The sequence below is a fragment of the Trachypithecus francoisi genome, unplaced genomic scaffold (genome assembly GCF_009764315.1).
Source record: "Trachypithecus francoisi isolate TF-2019V2 unplaced genomic scaffold, Tfra_2.0 Lachesis_group3, whole genome shotgun sequence".
Lineage (NCBI taxonomy): Eukaryota > Metazoa > Chordata > Mammalia > Primates > Cercopithecidae > Trachypithecus > Trachypithecus francoisi.
Window position 1 is genome coordinate 31,187,972 of NW_022681468.1, and position 16,562 is coordinate 31,204,533.

Below are 16,562 nucleotides of genomic sequence, written 5' to 3' on the forward strand. Positions count from 1 at the left end.
TACAAAAATAGACACATAGGCCAATGGAACAGAGCAGAAAACCTAGAACTAGAACAGCCTACCTTCAACCAACCAATCTGTGGCAAAGTTGACAAAAATAAGCAACAGGGAAAGGACATCCTATTAAATAAATGGTGCTGGGAAAACTAGCTAACCATATGTAAAAGAATGAAACTGGACCCTTTCTTGTCACTATATAAGAAAAATTAGCTCAAGATGGATCCAAGATTTAAGTGTAAGACTTCAAAACTATAAAAATCCTAGAAGAAAGCTTAGGAAATACCCTTCTGGATGTCAGCTTTGACAAAGAATTTATGACCAAGTCCTCAAAAGCAACTGTGACAAAAGGAAAAATGGGCAAGTGGGATCTAATTAAATTAACGAGTTTCTGCACAGCAAGAGAAACTATCAACAGGGTAAGCAAACAACCTACAGAATGGGAGAACATTTTTGCAAACTATGCATCTGACAAAGGATTAATATCCAGAATAGGAACTTAAACAAATCAACAAGGAAAAAACAAATAACCCCATTAAAAAGTGGGCAAAGGCCATGAACAGATACTTCTCAGAAGAAGACATACAAGCAGCCAACAAACATATGAATAAATGCTTAACATCACTATCAGAGAAATGCAAACTGAAGCCACAATGAGATACCATCTCAAACCTGTCAGAATGGCTATTGTTAAAAAAGTCAAAAAATAACAGATGTTGATGAGGCTTCTGAGAAAAAGGAATGCTTACACACTGTTGGTGGGAATGTAAATTAGTTTCGCCACTGTAGAAAGCAGTCTGGAGATTTCTCAAAGAACTAAAAATAGAACTACCATTTGACCCAGCAATCCCATTACTGGGTGGTATATACATACCCAAAGGAAAATAAATCATTCTATCAAAAAGACACATGCAAACATATATTCATCGCAGCACTGTTCACAACAGGAAAGACATGGAATCAAACTAGGTGTCCATCAATGGTGGACTGGATAAAGAAAATGTGATATATATACATATATATATATATATATATATATATATCACATAGAATACTATGTAACCATTTAAAAGAATGAAATTACATCCTTTGCAGCACTATGGATACAGCTGGAGGCCATTATCCTAAACAAACAAATGCAGAAACAGAAAACCAAATATTGGAGATCTCACTTATAAGTAGGAGCTAAATCCTGGGCACATACAAACATAGAGCTGGGAACAACAGACACTGGGGACTCCAAAAGGGGCTGTGGGCGAGGACTGAAAAGCTTCCTATTGGGTACTGTGTTCACTATCTGAGTGATAGGATCAATAGAGGCTCAAACCTCAGCATCATACAATATACCCTGTAACAAACCTGCACATGTATCTCCTGAATCTAAAATAAAACAGTTTTTTTTTTTTAATCCATGAGTCCATGATTTTAAAGAGAGAAAGCAATAGAAAAAGAAAAAAGGAGAAAAGGAAATTCTTCTTTATAAAAAAAACTCCAAGCAATTAATATAGAATGGTAGAATTAGAAAGTTAACATTTTGCAATCCCCGATATAATAACTGATTCTGGCAAGGATCATTAATGGATGCTAAAACTGGGTGAAAGGGTGTGGGTGAACAGGATTCAAAGTGGTACCCCAAACAATTACTAATTATTGATAAAGGAAAAAAAGAACCTTTGCAATGGAGAGATCTAGAGATCACCACCTCGACCAAGTGATAAAACTTAGTAACACCAACCAAGGGATCAGCTGATGTCACATGCCTCCTAATTTGATAAGCTAAGAAGGACATGTGATCACCTGTTCTGGTCAACAATCTTTAACTTGAATCTTATCATGAAGAATCAATTAGAGAAACCCAGAATGTGAGACATTCTACAACACAACCGGCCTGGGTTCCTCAAAAAAGTCAATGTCTTGGTGGGGAATGGGGAAGGGTGAGGACTAGTTTAGATAAAGAGAGACTAAAAAGACAACTATGAAACGGAGTATTTGAGCTCTGATTGGATCCTGGAGTTATAAGAGACATCTGGAGGAACAAAGGGGGGTATTGAAATATAAACTATATATTAAATATTATTAAACCACTATGAAATGTCTTAGGTATGAGTGATACTGTGAAACTGTAGAGAATGTCATTAATCTTGAGAGATGCATGCTAAAGTATTTAGGGGTGAAATGTCATGACATCTACAACTTACTTTCAGGTTCAGGAAAAAGACTGTATGGGGGGGCCAGGCGCGGTGGCTCAAGCCTGTAATCCCAGCACTTTGGGAGGCCAAGACGGGTGGATCACGAGGACAGGAGATCAAGACCATCCTGGCTAACACGGTGAAACCCCGTCTCTACTAAAAACTACAAAAAACTAGCCGGGCGAGGTGGCGGCGCCTGTAGTCCCAAGCTACCTGGGAGGCTGAGGCAGGAGAATGGCGTGAACCCGGGAGGCGGAGCTTGCAGTGAGCTGAGATCCAGCCACAGCACTCCAGCCTGGGTGACAGAGCGAGACTCTGTCTCAAAAAAAAAAAAAGGGGGGGGAGGGAGAAAAAAGTGGGAGGAGAGGGTGGAAAAAAACGGGAGTAAATATTTTTTTTTTTTTTTGAGGCAGAGTCTCGCTCTGTCGCCCAGACTGGAGTGCAGTGGCGCAATCTCGGCTCACTGCAAGCTCCGCCTCCCGGGTTCACGCCATTCTCCTGCCTCAGCCTCCCGAGTAGCTGGGACTACAGGCGCCCGCCACCTCGCCCGGCTAGTTTTTTGTATTTTTAGTAGAGACGGGGTTTCACCATGTTAGCCAGGATGGTCTCGATCTCCTGACCTCGTGATCCGCCCGTCTCGGCCTCCCAAGAGTAAATATTTTTAATAGTGATATTTTGTTTTTTTAATTTAACTTTTAAGTTCAGGGGTACATATGCAGGTTTGTTATATAGGTAAACCTGTGTCACAGGGGTTTGTTGTACAAATTATTTCATCACCATGGCATTAAGTGTAGTATCCGGTAGTTATTTTTCCTGATCCTTTCCAATTTCCCACCCTCCACCTTTCAATAGGCCCCAGTGTGTGTTGTTCTCCTCTATGTGTCCATGTGTTCTCATTGTTTAGCTTCCACTTACAAGTGAGAACATACAGTGTCTGATTTTCTGTTCCTACATTAGTTTGCTAAGGACAGTGGCCTGCAGCTCTATCCATGTTCCTGCAAAGGACATGATCTTGTTCTTTTTTATGGCTACATACTATTCCATGATGTATATGTACAACATTTTCTTTATTCAGTCTACCATTGATGGGCATTAAGGTTGATTCCATGTCTTTGCTATTGCAAATAGTGCTGCAATGAACATACACATGCATGTGTCTTTATAATAAAATGATATATTATTTTGGGTATATACCCAGTAATGGGATTGCTGGGTCAAATGGTATTTCTGTCTCTAGGTCTTTGAAGAATCACCACACTGTCTTCCACAATGACTGAACTAATTTACACTCATGCCAACACTGTACAATCGTTCCTTTTTCTCTGCAACCTCACCAACATCTGTTATTATTATTATTATTATTATTATTATTTTATTATTATTTGAGTTTCACTCTGGTTGCCCAGGCTGGAGTGCAATGGCACAATATGGGCTCACTGCAACCTCTGCCTCCCAGGTTCAAGCAATTCTCCTGCCTCAGCCTCCTGAGTAGCTGGGATTACAGGCATGCATCACCACGCCCAGCTAATTTTGTATTTTTAGTAGAGATGGGGGATTCTCCCTGTTGGTCAGGCTGGTCTCAAACTCCCGACCTCAGGTGATTTGCCCACCCTGGCCTCCCAAAGTGCTGGGATTACAGGCGTGAGCCACCATGCCTGGCCATATTTTTTTGACTTTTTAATAACTGCCATTCTGACTGGTGTGAGATGGTATCTCATTGTGGTTTTGATTTGCATTTCTCTAATGATCAGTGATGTTGAGCTTGTTGGCTGCATGTATGTCTTTCTTTTAGAAAGTGTTTATTCATCCTTTAATGGGGTTGGTTTTTTTCTTGTTAATTTAAGTTCCTTATAGATGCTAGATATTACACTTTTGTCAGATGCATAGTTTGCAAAAGTTTCTCCCATTCTCTAGGTTGTCTGCTCACTCTGTTGACAGTTTCCTTTGCTGTGCAGAAGCGCTTTACTTTAATCAGATATCATTTGTCAATTTTTGATTTTGTTGTGATTGCTTTTGGTGTCTTCATCATGAAATCTTTGCCTGATCCTATGTCCGGAATGGTATTGCCTAGGTTGTCTTTCAGAGTTTTTGTATTTTTGGGTTTTACATTTAGTCTTTTATGCATATTGAGTTAATTTTTGTACATGGTGTAAAGAAAGGGTCCAGTTTCAATCTTCTGCATATGACTAGCCAGTTATCTCAACACCATTTATTGAATAAGGAATCCTTCCCCCATTGCTTTTTTTGTCAGGTTTGTTGAAGATAGTTGCAGGTATGCGGTCTTATTTCTGAGTTCTCTATTCTGTTCTATTGGTCTATGTGTCTCTTTTTGTACAGTACCATGCTGTTTTGGTTACTGTAGCCCTATAGTATAGTTTGAAGTTGCATAGTGTGATGCCTCCAGGTGTTTGTGCTTTTGTTTGCTTAGGATTGCCTTGGCTATTTGGGCCCTTTTTTGTTCCATATAAATTTTAAAATAGTTTTTTCTAGAAAAGTTCTGTGAAGAATGTCAATGGTAGTTTAATAGAAATAGCACTGAATCTATAAATCGCTTTTGCCAGTATGGTCATTTTAACAATATTGAGTCTTCCTATCCATAAGCATGGACTGTTTCTCCATTTGTTTGCATCATCTCTGACTTCTTTGAACAGTGGTTTGTAGTTCTCATAGAGATCTTTCAAGATAGTGCCATTTTGAAGGCAACAACTGCTCAAGTAAATTCTAAACTAGAAAAATGACTATTCTTTGAGAAACTATTCCCGTGTATATCTTAAGTAGTTAAATTCGATAACTGGCCATCCCACTGGCACATATTTTTTTTATCTTTCATCTAAGACTTAGTGCAAGAGATTAAGTAATGAAATGATTTGTAATCCAGTCTTTAGAACTGGACTCTGAACTAAACTGAAAGACATTAAGCACTTGCTCCTTCTGACTTACAGGCATCTATGACTCCACTTACTTCGTCCATAAAATGGGACCAAAGGTAAAGGCTAGCAAAATGTCTCGGTCTTACTACCATATTTTCTGTCAGGCTGGCCTAGATTAACTATATTTAAGCAATGAATCAAACTTCAAGAATCACAAAGACTAACTGTAATCAAAGCCTGTTTAAAGCATCTGGAAGGTGCTGATAGCTACAGAGGCTAACAAATGTGGCTGAACATGTAGCCAGCAACATCCTACTATAGATGCCACTTACAGAGCACATGTTACCTAACACTTTTATGTTTTAGAACCATAAAACGTAGACAGACCTGCCTTATTACTTTACTCCTTATGCACTGTTGTTATTCATAACTTAATTGCAGCACAAGCTAGGTACTAGCTTTATGCTGAGTACTCTTCCTGTGTGTTCAAGCCTCAGAACAATTCTTTGCAATAGGTGTTATTATTGCTACTTTACAGGGTTAAGTAACTTCCCCAAGTTTACACAGCCAGTTAAATGCTGAAACCTAAATTCAAACCCTGGTATGTCTGAATCAGATACCCATGGTTTTAACCTTACTGTGATGTTGCTACCTATGAGTAAAACAAGAGATGACATAATTACCACACCTTAGCATGAAAACTCTGCCAGTTTGAGCACGGAAGAAATGCGAGAGAGTATGTGGTAGGAAGAAGTTTGAGGAACACTTTCTCCTTATTTGACACAAGGTAATTCTGAAACCATCCCTGAGATGTGGATGCTTATCCTGGATGGATGAAGATCTTGCAGAGATTTCTACTCTAGGTCATGTGCATTCCCAGATGCTGGCAGAAATCCAAGGGAATATCATTCATTGATTATATCTAACTCAAATTTGTCCAACCTGCCTTATTTTGTTGTTGTTCTGTTTTGTTTTATTTTAGGCTTTTAGCAGCCTGAATCCATGGTTTTTAGTTTCTGTCTCTAGTGATAAGTGGAAAAGAGGAATGAAGAAGGGGTTTTACTGGCCCAACCAGAAACATAAACTAAGAATCTGTGACTGTATTCTCTCTCTTGAACACCCCTGGCTAATTCTTACCAACATAAGGTTTAGAAAATACTTCTGATACTACAGTTTGGAAAGCTGACATTCCTATGCTTAAGGCTTTAATGTAGTTCACAATTAAAGAAGATTCCTGATACTCAAAATAACCATTGCTTTTCTTGATCTGTAATTACTTCTCCCAAACAGACCCTTCATATGAAGCATTTATGGCACCATTAAGATCCCAAAGCTCCTGCAACTCATAAACATCACCACCTGCCAGAATGCCTGTGAGAAGAATATGGTCGAAGCCTATCTATGAGGACAGAATGGGGATAAGAAACAGTCATCATCATCATCATCATAATAGCCAACATCTACAAGTGCTTCCTAAATGCTTCTCTCTCTTCTAAATATTTTACACATATGAATTCATTTAATCCTCACAATGATCCTTTCAAGTAAGAACTATTTTTAACCCCATTGTAGAGATGCAGAAATGGAGACCAGAGATGTTAAATTACTTGCTTGGGATCTCTTAGATAATAAATGAGATAGTTAGGATTCAAAGCTAGGCAGCTGGCTCCAGTACCTGCGGCTCTCACCACACTCTGCCGCCTCTCAATGTGGAACCACAGGGATCAGCTTCTGGTCTAAGCTGTGGAAAGGCTGGGAGGGCTAAACACAACAGCAACATTCCTGTTACATATATAATTTCCTTTAGTCTTTGAATCACCCTGTAGGGAACATCAGTGTGTCCATCCAGGGGCTCAGCCATGGTTAACCCCTTGCTCAACATCATCCAGCTCAGAGAGCATGGCATCTGCATCTACAGTCCCACACTGTGAGCCCTATGCAGTTTATAAAGTGCTGCCACATACACTGTGACATCAGGTTTCCCAGCCTTTCCAGGAGCTATGGAGAGGCTGATGAGATAATGTTAGTTATGGTTATGGTATCAATATTCACGCCAGCTTACAGTAAACACAAGATACCAACTAGGCAGGGTGATGGGACATCTGTATTGTTTCCCTTTATGAATGATGACAGATATATGTCAGGGGAGGACATACCGCAGAGTTCATCAGCAGTTACAACAGGCAATTCCATTATGTTTAGAAAATTAAGAACACAAAATGTTACAACACGAGTAAACTTTGAAAACATTATGACAAGTGAGAGAAGCCAGCCATAAAGGACCACATAATATAGATTCTACTTACATGAAATGTCCAGAATACGCAAATCAGAGAGAGAGAAAGTTGACTGGTAACCACCTAGATCTAGGGAGGTTGGGGGGACATGGGAAGTGCTGCTAATAGATACAGGGTTTCTTTTGGTGGGGAGGTGATAAAAATGTTGTAACATTGATTGTGGTAATGGTTGCACAACTCTGTGAATATATTAATAACGATTAAATTGTACATTTTAAGTGGGTGAATTGTATGGTATGTAAATTTTTTCTCAATAAAGTTATTGTAAAAAATAAAACAACACAGGAGCAAAGTCCCCCCAGCCGTGTCCACCCCCACCCCTACTCTTATGAGCTGCTGGTACTCACTTCGAAGCCTTCACAGAATCACCTGCCCAGCCTCCCTCTCGGCAGCGAGGTAATTTAGGAGAGGAAGTCTACAAGGAAAGAGAAGTCAAAAGAACACATTCACTCAACATTTGCATTTATTTTATTTTATTTTTTATTTTCTATTTTTTGAGATGAAATCTCGCTCTGTCACCCAGGCTGCAGTGCAGTGGCGCGACCTCAGCTCACTGGAACCTCTGCCTCCTGGGTTCAAGCAACTCTCCTGTCTCAGCCTCCCGAGTAGCTGGGATTATAGGCGTGCACCACCACACAGAGCTAATTTTTGTATTTTTAGTAGACACAGGGTTACACCCTGTTGGCCAGGCTGGTCTCAAACTCCTGACCTCAAGTGATCCACCCGCCTGGGCCTCCCAAAGTGCTGGTATTACAGGCGTGACCCATTGTGCCCGACCAACATTTGTGTTTAAGCACCACAATGGCTGAGGGTAATCTCACCTACACCAACCAATATTCGGCCTACCTTCTGAATAAAAATACAGTGACCTTTCTAACTTACTATGAAAATCTGGGTTCCTTCATACCCTTCTGGTGAGTTATAAATTGGCACGTTTCTGGAGGGCTATTTGGTGATGTTTATTGAAAACCTTAAAAATGCTCATACTTTTTTTTTTTAATCATGGAAATATTTATTTATTTATTTTATTATACTTTAAGTTCTATACTTAATTATACTTTAAGTGTCCAAGTGATCTCATTGTTCAATTCCCACCTATGAGTGAGAACATGCAGTATTTGGTGTTCTGTTCTTGCGATAGTTTGCTGAGAATGGTGGTTTCCAGCTGCATCCATGTCCCTACAAAGGACACAAACTCATCCTTTTTTACGGTTGCATATTATTTTATGGTGCATATGTGCCACATTTTCTTAATTCAATCTGTCACTGATGGAAAAATGCTCACACTTTTTAATCTAGCAATTCTAATCCCAGAAATTGATCCCAAGGAAAAAATCAGAGAGGAATATAATGTTATTTTTGAGTAGTGAATAGCTAGAAACAACCAAAATTGCTAGCAATAAGGAATTAAGTAAATGGTAAAATATACATGAAAATACTATGCAAATAACAAAAAGTCATGTTATAAAAAAAAAACCCAATGATATAGGAAAGTTCGATACATTTTAATTTTCAAAAACATGTTACCAAACAGTAAGCATATGCTTTTGATGCATTTTTTAAAATGATTACCAACATATACTATCTAGTGTTAATGAGTTATATGTACATGACTGACAGGGGACTCCATTATAGGCAATTTTAATTTTCCTTTTTTCTTCTGCTTTTATAAACCAAAAAGTAATAAAATAAAGATATAAGAGTGAGACTTGCTTAGAAGACAAACTAAATTGGTGGGTGGATTAAAAATCTACTCAAGAGGACGACCCCAACCCCTGCCACTGCTGCCAGTGACCGAGTACAGTGTCTAAGAGACTTGGGGATTGACTTGCCCCCACCAACCCCCCACAACTAGCACCTATGTATGCCATCTAAAGGCCTGAGGATAGGCTGACCCCACTCACTGCCACCACTGCCAGCACACACATGACCCAGGGGCCTAGGATGGATCCATCCTGCCCACCACCACTGGTGCACATTTTCTGGGGTCCAAAGGACTGTTCTGCCCTATCTGCCACCCACGCATGGTCTGGGGGCCTGGGAATAGGCCTACCCTGCCTGCCACCAGTGTCCATGTATGTCTCCCAAAAGCCGGATGACCAGTCTACCCAGCTTGCAGACACCACCCACTCGCATGCACTACCTGGGGACCTGGGGACTGGCTCACCTGGCCCACCACCGCCACCCCTGGCACCTGAGCAAGGCACTGGAGGCCTAAGGACTGACCTGCCCAGATCCACCATCACCAGAGCCCATGCACACCACCTGGGGGCCCCAGGGACTAGCATACTTGGCTTGCCACCACCACCACCAGTGCCTAAGTACAAGCCCACTTGGTATCCCCATTTGCAGTAAAGCCTTGTCACAGCCTCTAATAACAGCTATAGCGTAAGCCACTAAAGAACCCATTGATACCCACTGATGCTGTTTACAGCTGAAGATATATAAAAACTACATGACCGCACCCACCCAGAATCAAAGCCAAAGCACCCCATCTAACCAACACTATAGATACATCTATAGGAAAAAGTATTTTCCTATGGAAGTCAATCCATAAGACTGGAAGATGCAACTATTACACCAGATACACAGATAGCAAAGTAAGAACACAAGAAACATGAAAAAGTAAGGAAACGTGACACCTTTAAAGGAACACAACAATTCTCCAGTACCAGATTCCAATGAAAAGAAAATACATGAAATGGATGAAAAAGAATTCAAAACAATGATATTAAAGAAACTCAGTGAGATATGAGAGAACACAGATAAAAGAGTACAAAGAAGGCCAGTTGCAGTGGCTCACGCCTATAATCTCAGCACTTTGGGAGGCTGAGACAGGTGGATCACGAGGTCAGGACATAGAGACCAGCCGGGCCAACATGGTGAAACCCCGTCTCTACTAAAAATACAAAAATTAGCTGGGTGTGGTAGCACATGCCTGTAATCCCAGCTACTCGGGAGGCTGAGGCAGGAGAATCGCTTGAACTGGGAAGTCGAACCGGGAAGTCGGAGGTTGCAGTGAGCAGAGATCACACCATTGCACTCCAGCCTGGCAACAGGGCGAGACTCCATCTCAAAAAAAAAAAAAAGAGTACAAAGAAATCAGAAAAGTGATTCATGATCTGAATGGGAAAGTCAATAAAGAGATAGCCATCATAAAAAAGAACCAAACAGAAATCCTGGAACTGAAGTCAATGAAAGAAAGAAAAAATACAATCAAGAGCTTCAACAATAAACTAGACCAAGCAAGAGAAAAAGAATTTCAGAACTTGAGGACAGGTCTTTTGAAATAACTCAGTTAGACAAAAAAGAAAAAAGAATAAAGAAAGCCTACTTGACATATGCAACACCATAAAGAAAACAAGTATTAAAATTTTTGAAGTCTCAGGAGAAGAGATGGGCAAAGGTATTGAAAACCTATTCATGCAATAATAGCTGAAAACTTCCCAAGTCTTGAAAGGGATATAGATATTCAGATACAGGAAGCTCAAAGGTCTTAAAATAGATTCACCTCAAAAAGGTCTTCTCCAAGGCACATTATAATCAAAATGTCAAGTCAAAGACAAAGATAAAATTCAAACAAAAGCAGGAGGAAAGTGTCAAGTTGCACATAAGGGAATTCCCAGCAGAAACCTTATGGGACAGGAGAGATTGTGATGATATATTCAAAGTGCTGAAAAGAAAAAAAATGTCAGCTATGATTATTATGCCCAGCAACGCTATTATTCAAAAATGAAGGAGAAATAAAGTCCTTCCCAGATAAGCAAAAATGAGAGAATTCGTCACCACTGACCAGGCCTTCAATAAATTATTAAGGGAGTCCTACACATCTAGAAGTGAAAGAATACTATATACCATCATGAAAACACAAGAGAGTATAAAACTCACTAGTAGAACAGATACACAAATGGGAAAGAGAAAGAATTCAAACATTACCACTTCAGAAAACCATCAAACTGCAATGATAAAAATTAAGAGAGGAAGTAAGGAACAAAGGATATATATAACAACCAGAAAACAATTAATAAAATGGCAGAAATAAAATGGATTAAACTCCTCACTAAACTGGCTGAATGAATTAAAAAGCATCAATGTCTGCTGCCTATAAGAAACTTACGGCCGGGCGCGGTGGCTCAAGCCTGTAATCCCAGCACTTTGGGAGGCCGAGACGGGCGGATCACGAGGTCAGGAAATCGAAACCATCCTGGCTAACACGGTGAAACCCCGTCTCTACTAAAAATACAAAAAACTAGCCGGGCGAGGTGGCGGCGCCTGTAGTCCCAGCTACTCGGGAGGCTGAGGCAGGCGAATGGCATGAACCCGGGAGGCGGAGCTTGCAGTGAGCTGAGATCTGGCCACTGCACTCCAGCCTGGGTGACAGAGCGAGACTCCGTCTCAAAAAAAAAAAAAAAAAAAAAAAAGAAACTTACTGGCCGGCGCGGTGGCTGAAGCCTGTAATCCCAGCACTTTGGGAGGCCGAGACGGGCGGATCACGAGGTCAGGAGATCGAGACCATCCTGGCTAACACGGTGAAACCCCGTCTCTACTAAAAAAATACAAAAAACTAGTCGGGCAAGGTGGCGGGCGCCTGTAGTCCCAGCTACTCGGGAGGCTGAGGCAGGAGAATGGCGTAAACCCGGGAGGCGGAGCTTGCAGTGAGCTGAGATCCGGCCACTGCACTCCAGCCTGGGCGACAGAGCGAGACTCCGTCTCAAAAAAAAAAAAAAGAAACTTACTTCACTTATAAAGACACACATAGACTAGAAGTGAAGGGATGGAAAAAAATTCCTGCAAATAAAAACCAAAAGCAAGCAGGAGAAGCTACACTTACATGAGTTACATGAGATAACACAGATTTTAAGTCAAAAACTGTAAAGAAGGTCATTCTATAATGATAAGGGGATCAACATAATAATTCTAAATATATATGCACCCAACACTGGAGCCTCCAGATAATGAAAAGCAAATATTATTAGATCTAAATAGACTCCAATACAGTAATAGTTAGTGACTTCAACATCTAACTCTCCCAGCACTGGACAGATCATCTAGACAGAAAACCAATAAAGAAAACTGGGAATTTAAACTGCACTTTAAACCAAATGAAACTAACGGACATTTATTAAACATTTCATCCAATAGCCGCAAAACACACATTCCTCTCATCAGCACATGGAACATTCTCCAGGACAGACCATATGCTAGGCCACAAAACAAATGTCAAGAAAGTTTTAAAAACCAAAATCATATCAAGTATCTTTCAGATGACAATAGAATAAAACTAGAAATCAATAATAAGAGGAATCATGGAAACTGTACAAATATACAGAAATTAAACATCATGCTCCTGGACAACCATTGGATCAATGAAGAAATTAAGAAGAAAATTTAAAAATTTCTTGAAACAAATAAAAACAGAAACACAACATACCAAAACCTACGGGATACAGCAAAAGCAGAGCCAACAGGGAAGTATAGCAACGAAAACCTACATCAAAAAAAAAAAGGAAAGATTCTGAATGAACAAGCTAACAACACACCTCAGGAAACTAGAAATGCAGGAACCAGCCAAACCCCAAATCACTAGAAGGAAAGAAATAATAAAGATCAGAATGGAACTAAACAAACTAGAGACTTAAAAAAATACAAAGGATCAATGAAACAAAAGATGGCTTTTTGAAAAGATAAACAAAATTAGTAAACTGCGAGCTAGACCAACTAAGAAAAAAGAGAGAAGACCCACATAAATAAAATCAGAAATGAGAAAAGAGACATTACAACAGATACCACAGAAATACAAAGGATTATAAGAGACTACTATGAACAAGTACATGCTAATAAATTGGAAAACCTACGGGAAATGGATAAATTCCTGGACACGTACAACCTACCAAAATTGAACCAGGAAGAAATAGAAAACCTGAACAGACTACTAACAAGTAATGAGATTGAATCAGTAATAAAAAGCTTCCCAACAAAGAAAAGCCCAAGACTAGATAGCTTTACTACTGAATTCTACCAAACTTACAAAGAAATAATACCAATTTTTCTCAATCTATTCCCAAAAATTGAATGGGAGGAAATTCTTCCTAACTCTTATACAAAGCCACTATTACTCTGACACCAAAACCAGATAAGGACACAACCACCGCAACAGCAACAACTATAGGCCAACATCCTTGATGAACATAGGATGCAAAAATCCCCAACAAAATACGAGCAAACTGAATCCAACAACACATCAAAAAGATAATACACCATGATCAAGTGGGATTTATCCCAGGGACGCAAGCATGGCTCAACATAAGCAAATCAATAAATCTGATATATCATATCAACAGAATGAGGGATAAAAATCATATTATCATCTCAATAGATGCAGAAAAAGCATTTGATATGATTGAACATCCCTTCATAATAAAAATTCTCAGCAAATCAGGCATAGAAGGAAAAAATCAGGCCTCAACTTAAGGCCACATATGACTAACCCACAGCTAACATAATACTTAATAGAGAAAAGCTGAACATTTTTCCTCTAAGAACTGGAACAAGACAAGGATATCCACTTTCACCACTTTTATTTAACATAGCCCTGGAAGTTCTAGCCAGAGTAATCAGGCAAGAGAAACAAATAAAAGTCATCCAAACTGGAAGACAGGAAATGAAACTGTCCCTCTTTGCAGATGATGTGATCTTATATATACAAAAACCTAAAAATTCCATCAAAAAATTCTTAGAATAATTAAGTGAATTCAGCAAAGTTGCAGGATATGAAATCAACATACAAAAATCAGTAGTGTTTCTATACACCAAAAACAAAGTAGTTGAAAAATAAATCAGGAAAGCAATCCCATTTATAATAGCTACAAACAAATACTTAGGATTACATTTATCCAAGAAGGTGAAAGACTTCTACAGTGAAAATTACAAAACACTAATGAAAGAAATTGAAGAGGACATAAACAAATAGACATCTCATGCTCATGGATCAGAAGAATTAATATTGTTAGAATGACTGTACTACCCAAAGGAATCTATAGGTTCAATACACTTCTGTCAAAATACCCATGACATTCTTCACAGAAACAGAAAAAATAACCCTAAAATTTGTATGAGACCACAAAAGGGACTGAATAGCCAATGCAACATTGGGCAAAAAAGAACAAAGATGGAGGCATCACACTATTTGACTTCAAAATATATAATACTACAAAGCTATAATAACCAAAACATCATAATATTGGTATAAAAACAAATAGATCAGTGGAAGAGAATAGAGAACCAAGGAATAAATCCATGTACTTCTAGCCAAATGATTTCTAAAAAAGACACCAAGAACATATTAGGGAAAGAACAGTCTCCTCAATAAGTGGTGCGGGGAAAACCAGATTTCCATATGCAGAAGAATGAAACTAGACCTTCCCCATCTCTCACCATATACAAAAATCAAATAAAAATGGATTAAAGACTTAAATGTAAGACCTGACACTACAAAATCTACTAAAACTTTCTGCACAGGAAAGGAAACAATCAACACAGTGAAAAGATAAACTATAGGAGAAGATATCTGCAAACTATCCAACAAGAAACTAGTATCCAGAATATGCAAGAAACACAAATAAGTCAATAGCAAAAAAACCAAAAAAGCCCCATTAAAAAGCAGGCAAAGGATCTGAAAAGAATCTCAAAAGACGACACACAAATGGCCAAGTATATGAAAAAATGTTCTACATCACTGATCATCAGAGAGATGCAAATCCAAAACCACACTGAGATATCATCTTACCCCAGTTAAAATGGCTCCTTTGAGCCTGGCCTGAGTTGTCACTTTACTGATGGATATCAACTGGTTAATAGTGTTCCCTAAGAGTCTAAAAGCAAAAATGATCAGCTTTATCTTGTTTAACCACAAACCCAAGGAAACCATGGCTATTGGGTGAAAATCCCTTCTGCCTAGAGGTAACACAAAGCCACATTTCCTCTCACTTTCTTCCCACTATAAAATGGTACCAGCAGCTTCAAAACAAAGAGATCACCAGCTAAAAGTCACTCCTCCAAAGCCAATACAGTTTAACACCCACTTCTAAAATCAAAGGATTTTTTTCACTAATAACTGAAGCCATTAGGAGTTGATATAATATTATAAAAACTGTATAAGCTACTTTTCATTTCCTCCACCCAAACATTGAGATTACTCAGAAAAATAAAAATTGCAAAGAAATCCTCTGAGCAAAATGAGTCAGGACTATGGTAGTTAGCTTGCTTCCCACTGGTGAACCTCAGGAGAGAGCACTGAAGCAGAGGGGAGAGGAGGAGGGACAGGTAGGCTTAGCTCTCTGCAAAGTAGGCTTGGGCATTTAGAGGGAGATGCCTGTCTCCTGATGGGAAGTCCTTACATACATGATTTCGTTCTCTGAGTCCAAGGATTAGAAATGTTTTTGTAAACACACCCTAGTATGAGTCTTGTTATGGGCACACACAAATACCATGTCTGGATGAGACGGACTTAATTAACAACTATTACCAAGTTATACGCTCTTCCCCAGAAATCAACCTCATTACTCATGTGGGGAACTTGGCACTGGTCCCATGTGCACTGGGTGCAATAGAAAAAGTAGAAGATATCATCCCTGTCCCAAATGTTCCATGAAACCAAGAAGATGCAGAGTTCAGTGTATCAGGCCTGTATGAAATCCACATAATTGGATGTCAGGCTTAATCTGAAACCCAAGAGGCCACAATGGAAGTGAGAATTAGGCGTCCGTGATGGAGACACAGAATTGTTCCAGGAAGAGGCTGCATCCAGGATCCAAAGATGAAGCTGAGGAGGAACCCCTCAGCCATGGGGCAGTTACACCAAAATTTGCAGTTTTCTTGCCATCTTGGTGGTTTTTATTGGGGCATTATTAAGGCTGCTCTGATAAGCATGCATAAAGCTTACAATACACGTCTAAAAGCTAAACAGAATTGTACAGACTCAGGAAGTGCTGAGGAGAAGGAGAGGTCAAGGAAGCTTTATGGGCAAAGTGGGGCTTGTCCTGGATTGGAAATGTAAAGAAAAAAGCATTCCAGAAGCAACCAGATCCAAGGGTGTAGTGATACTGGGGATGGTACCTAACTCTCCTGTAGCAAAATGTTGTTACTTGCCCATCATATTGTAAGCGTCCCCAGGAAATGTTTTTGGGAGTTTGAGCCCCTCAGCATTCACT

General features: G+C 39.5%; 1 protein-coding gene across 4 annotated transcripts in view; it reads right to left on the reverse strand.

Moving 5' to 3' along the window:
- IFT43 (intraflagellar transport 43) overlaps window positions 1-16,562 on the reverse strand; it is a 111,321-nt gene that overhangs the window by 65,625 nt on the left and 29,134 nt on the right. For all 4 annotated transcript variants that reach the window (XR_004431491.1, XM_033187344.1, XM_033187343.1 and 1 more), the window contains exon 3: window positions 7,701-7,768. Coding sequence is in view for 3 of the 4 variants with exons in the window: in XM_033187344.1 (XP_033043235.1) it covers window positions 7,701-7,768 (68 nt within the window). In the remaining variant the exon portion in view is untranslated. The remainder of the gene's footprint in view (window positions 1-7,700; window positions 7,769-16,562) is intronic.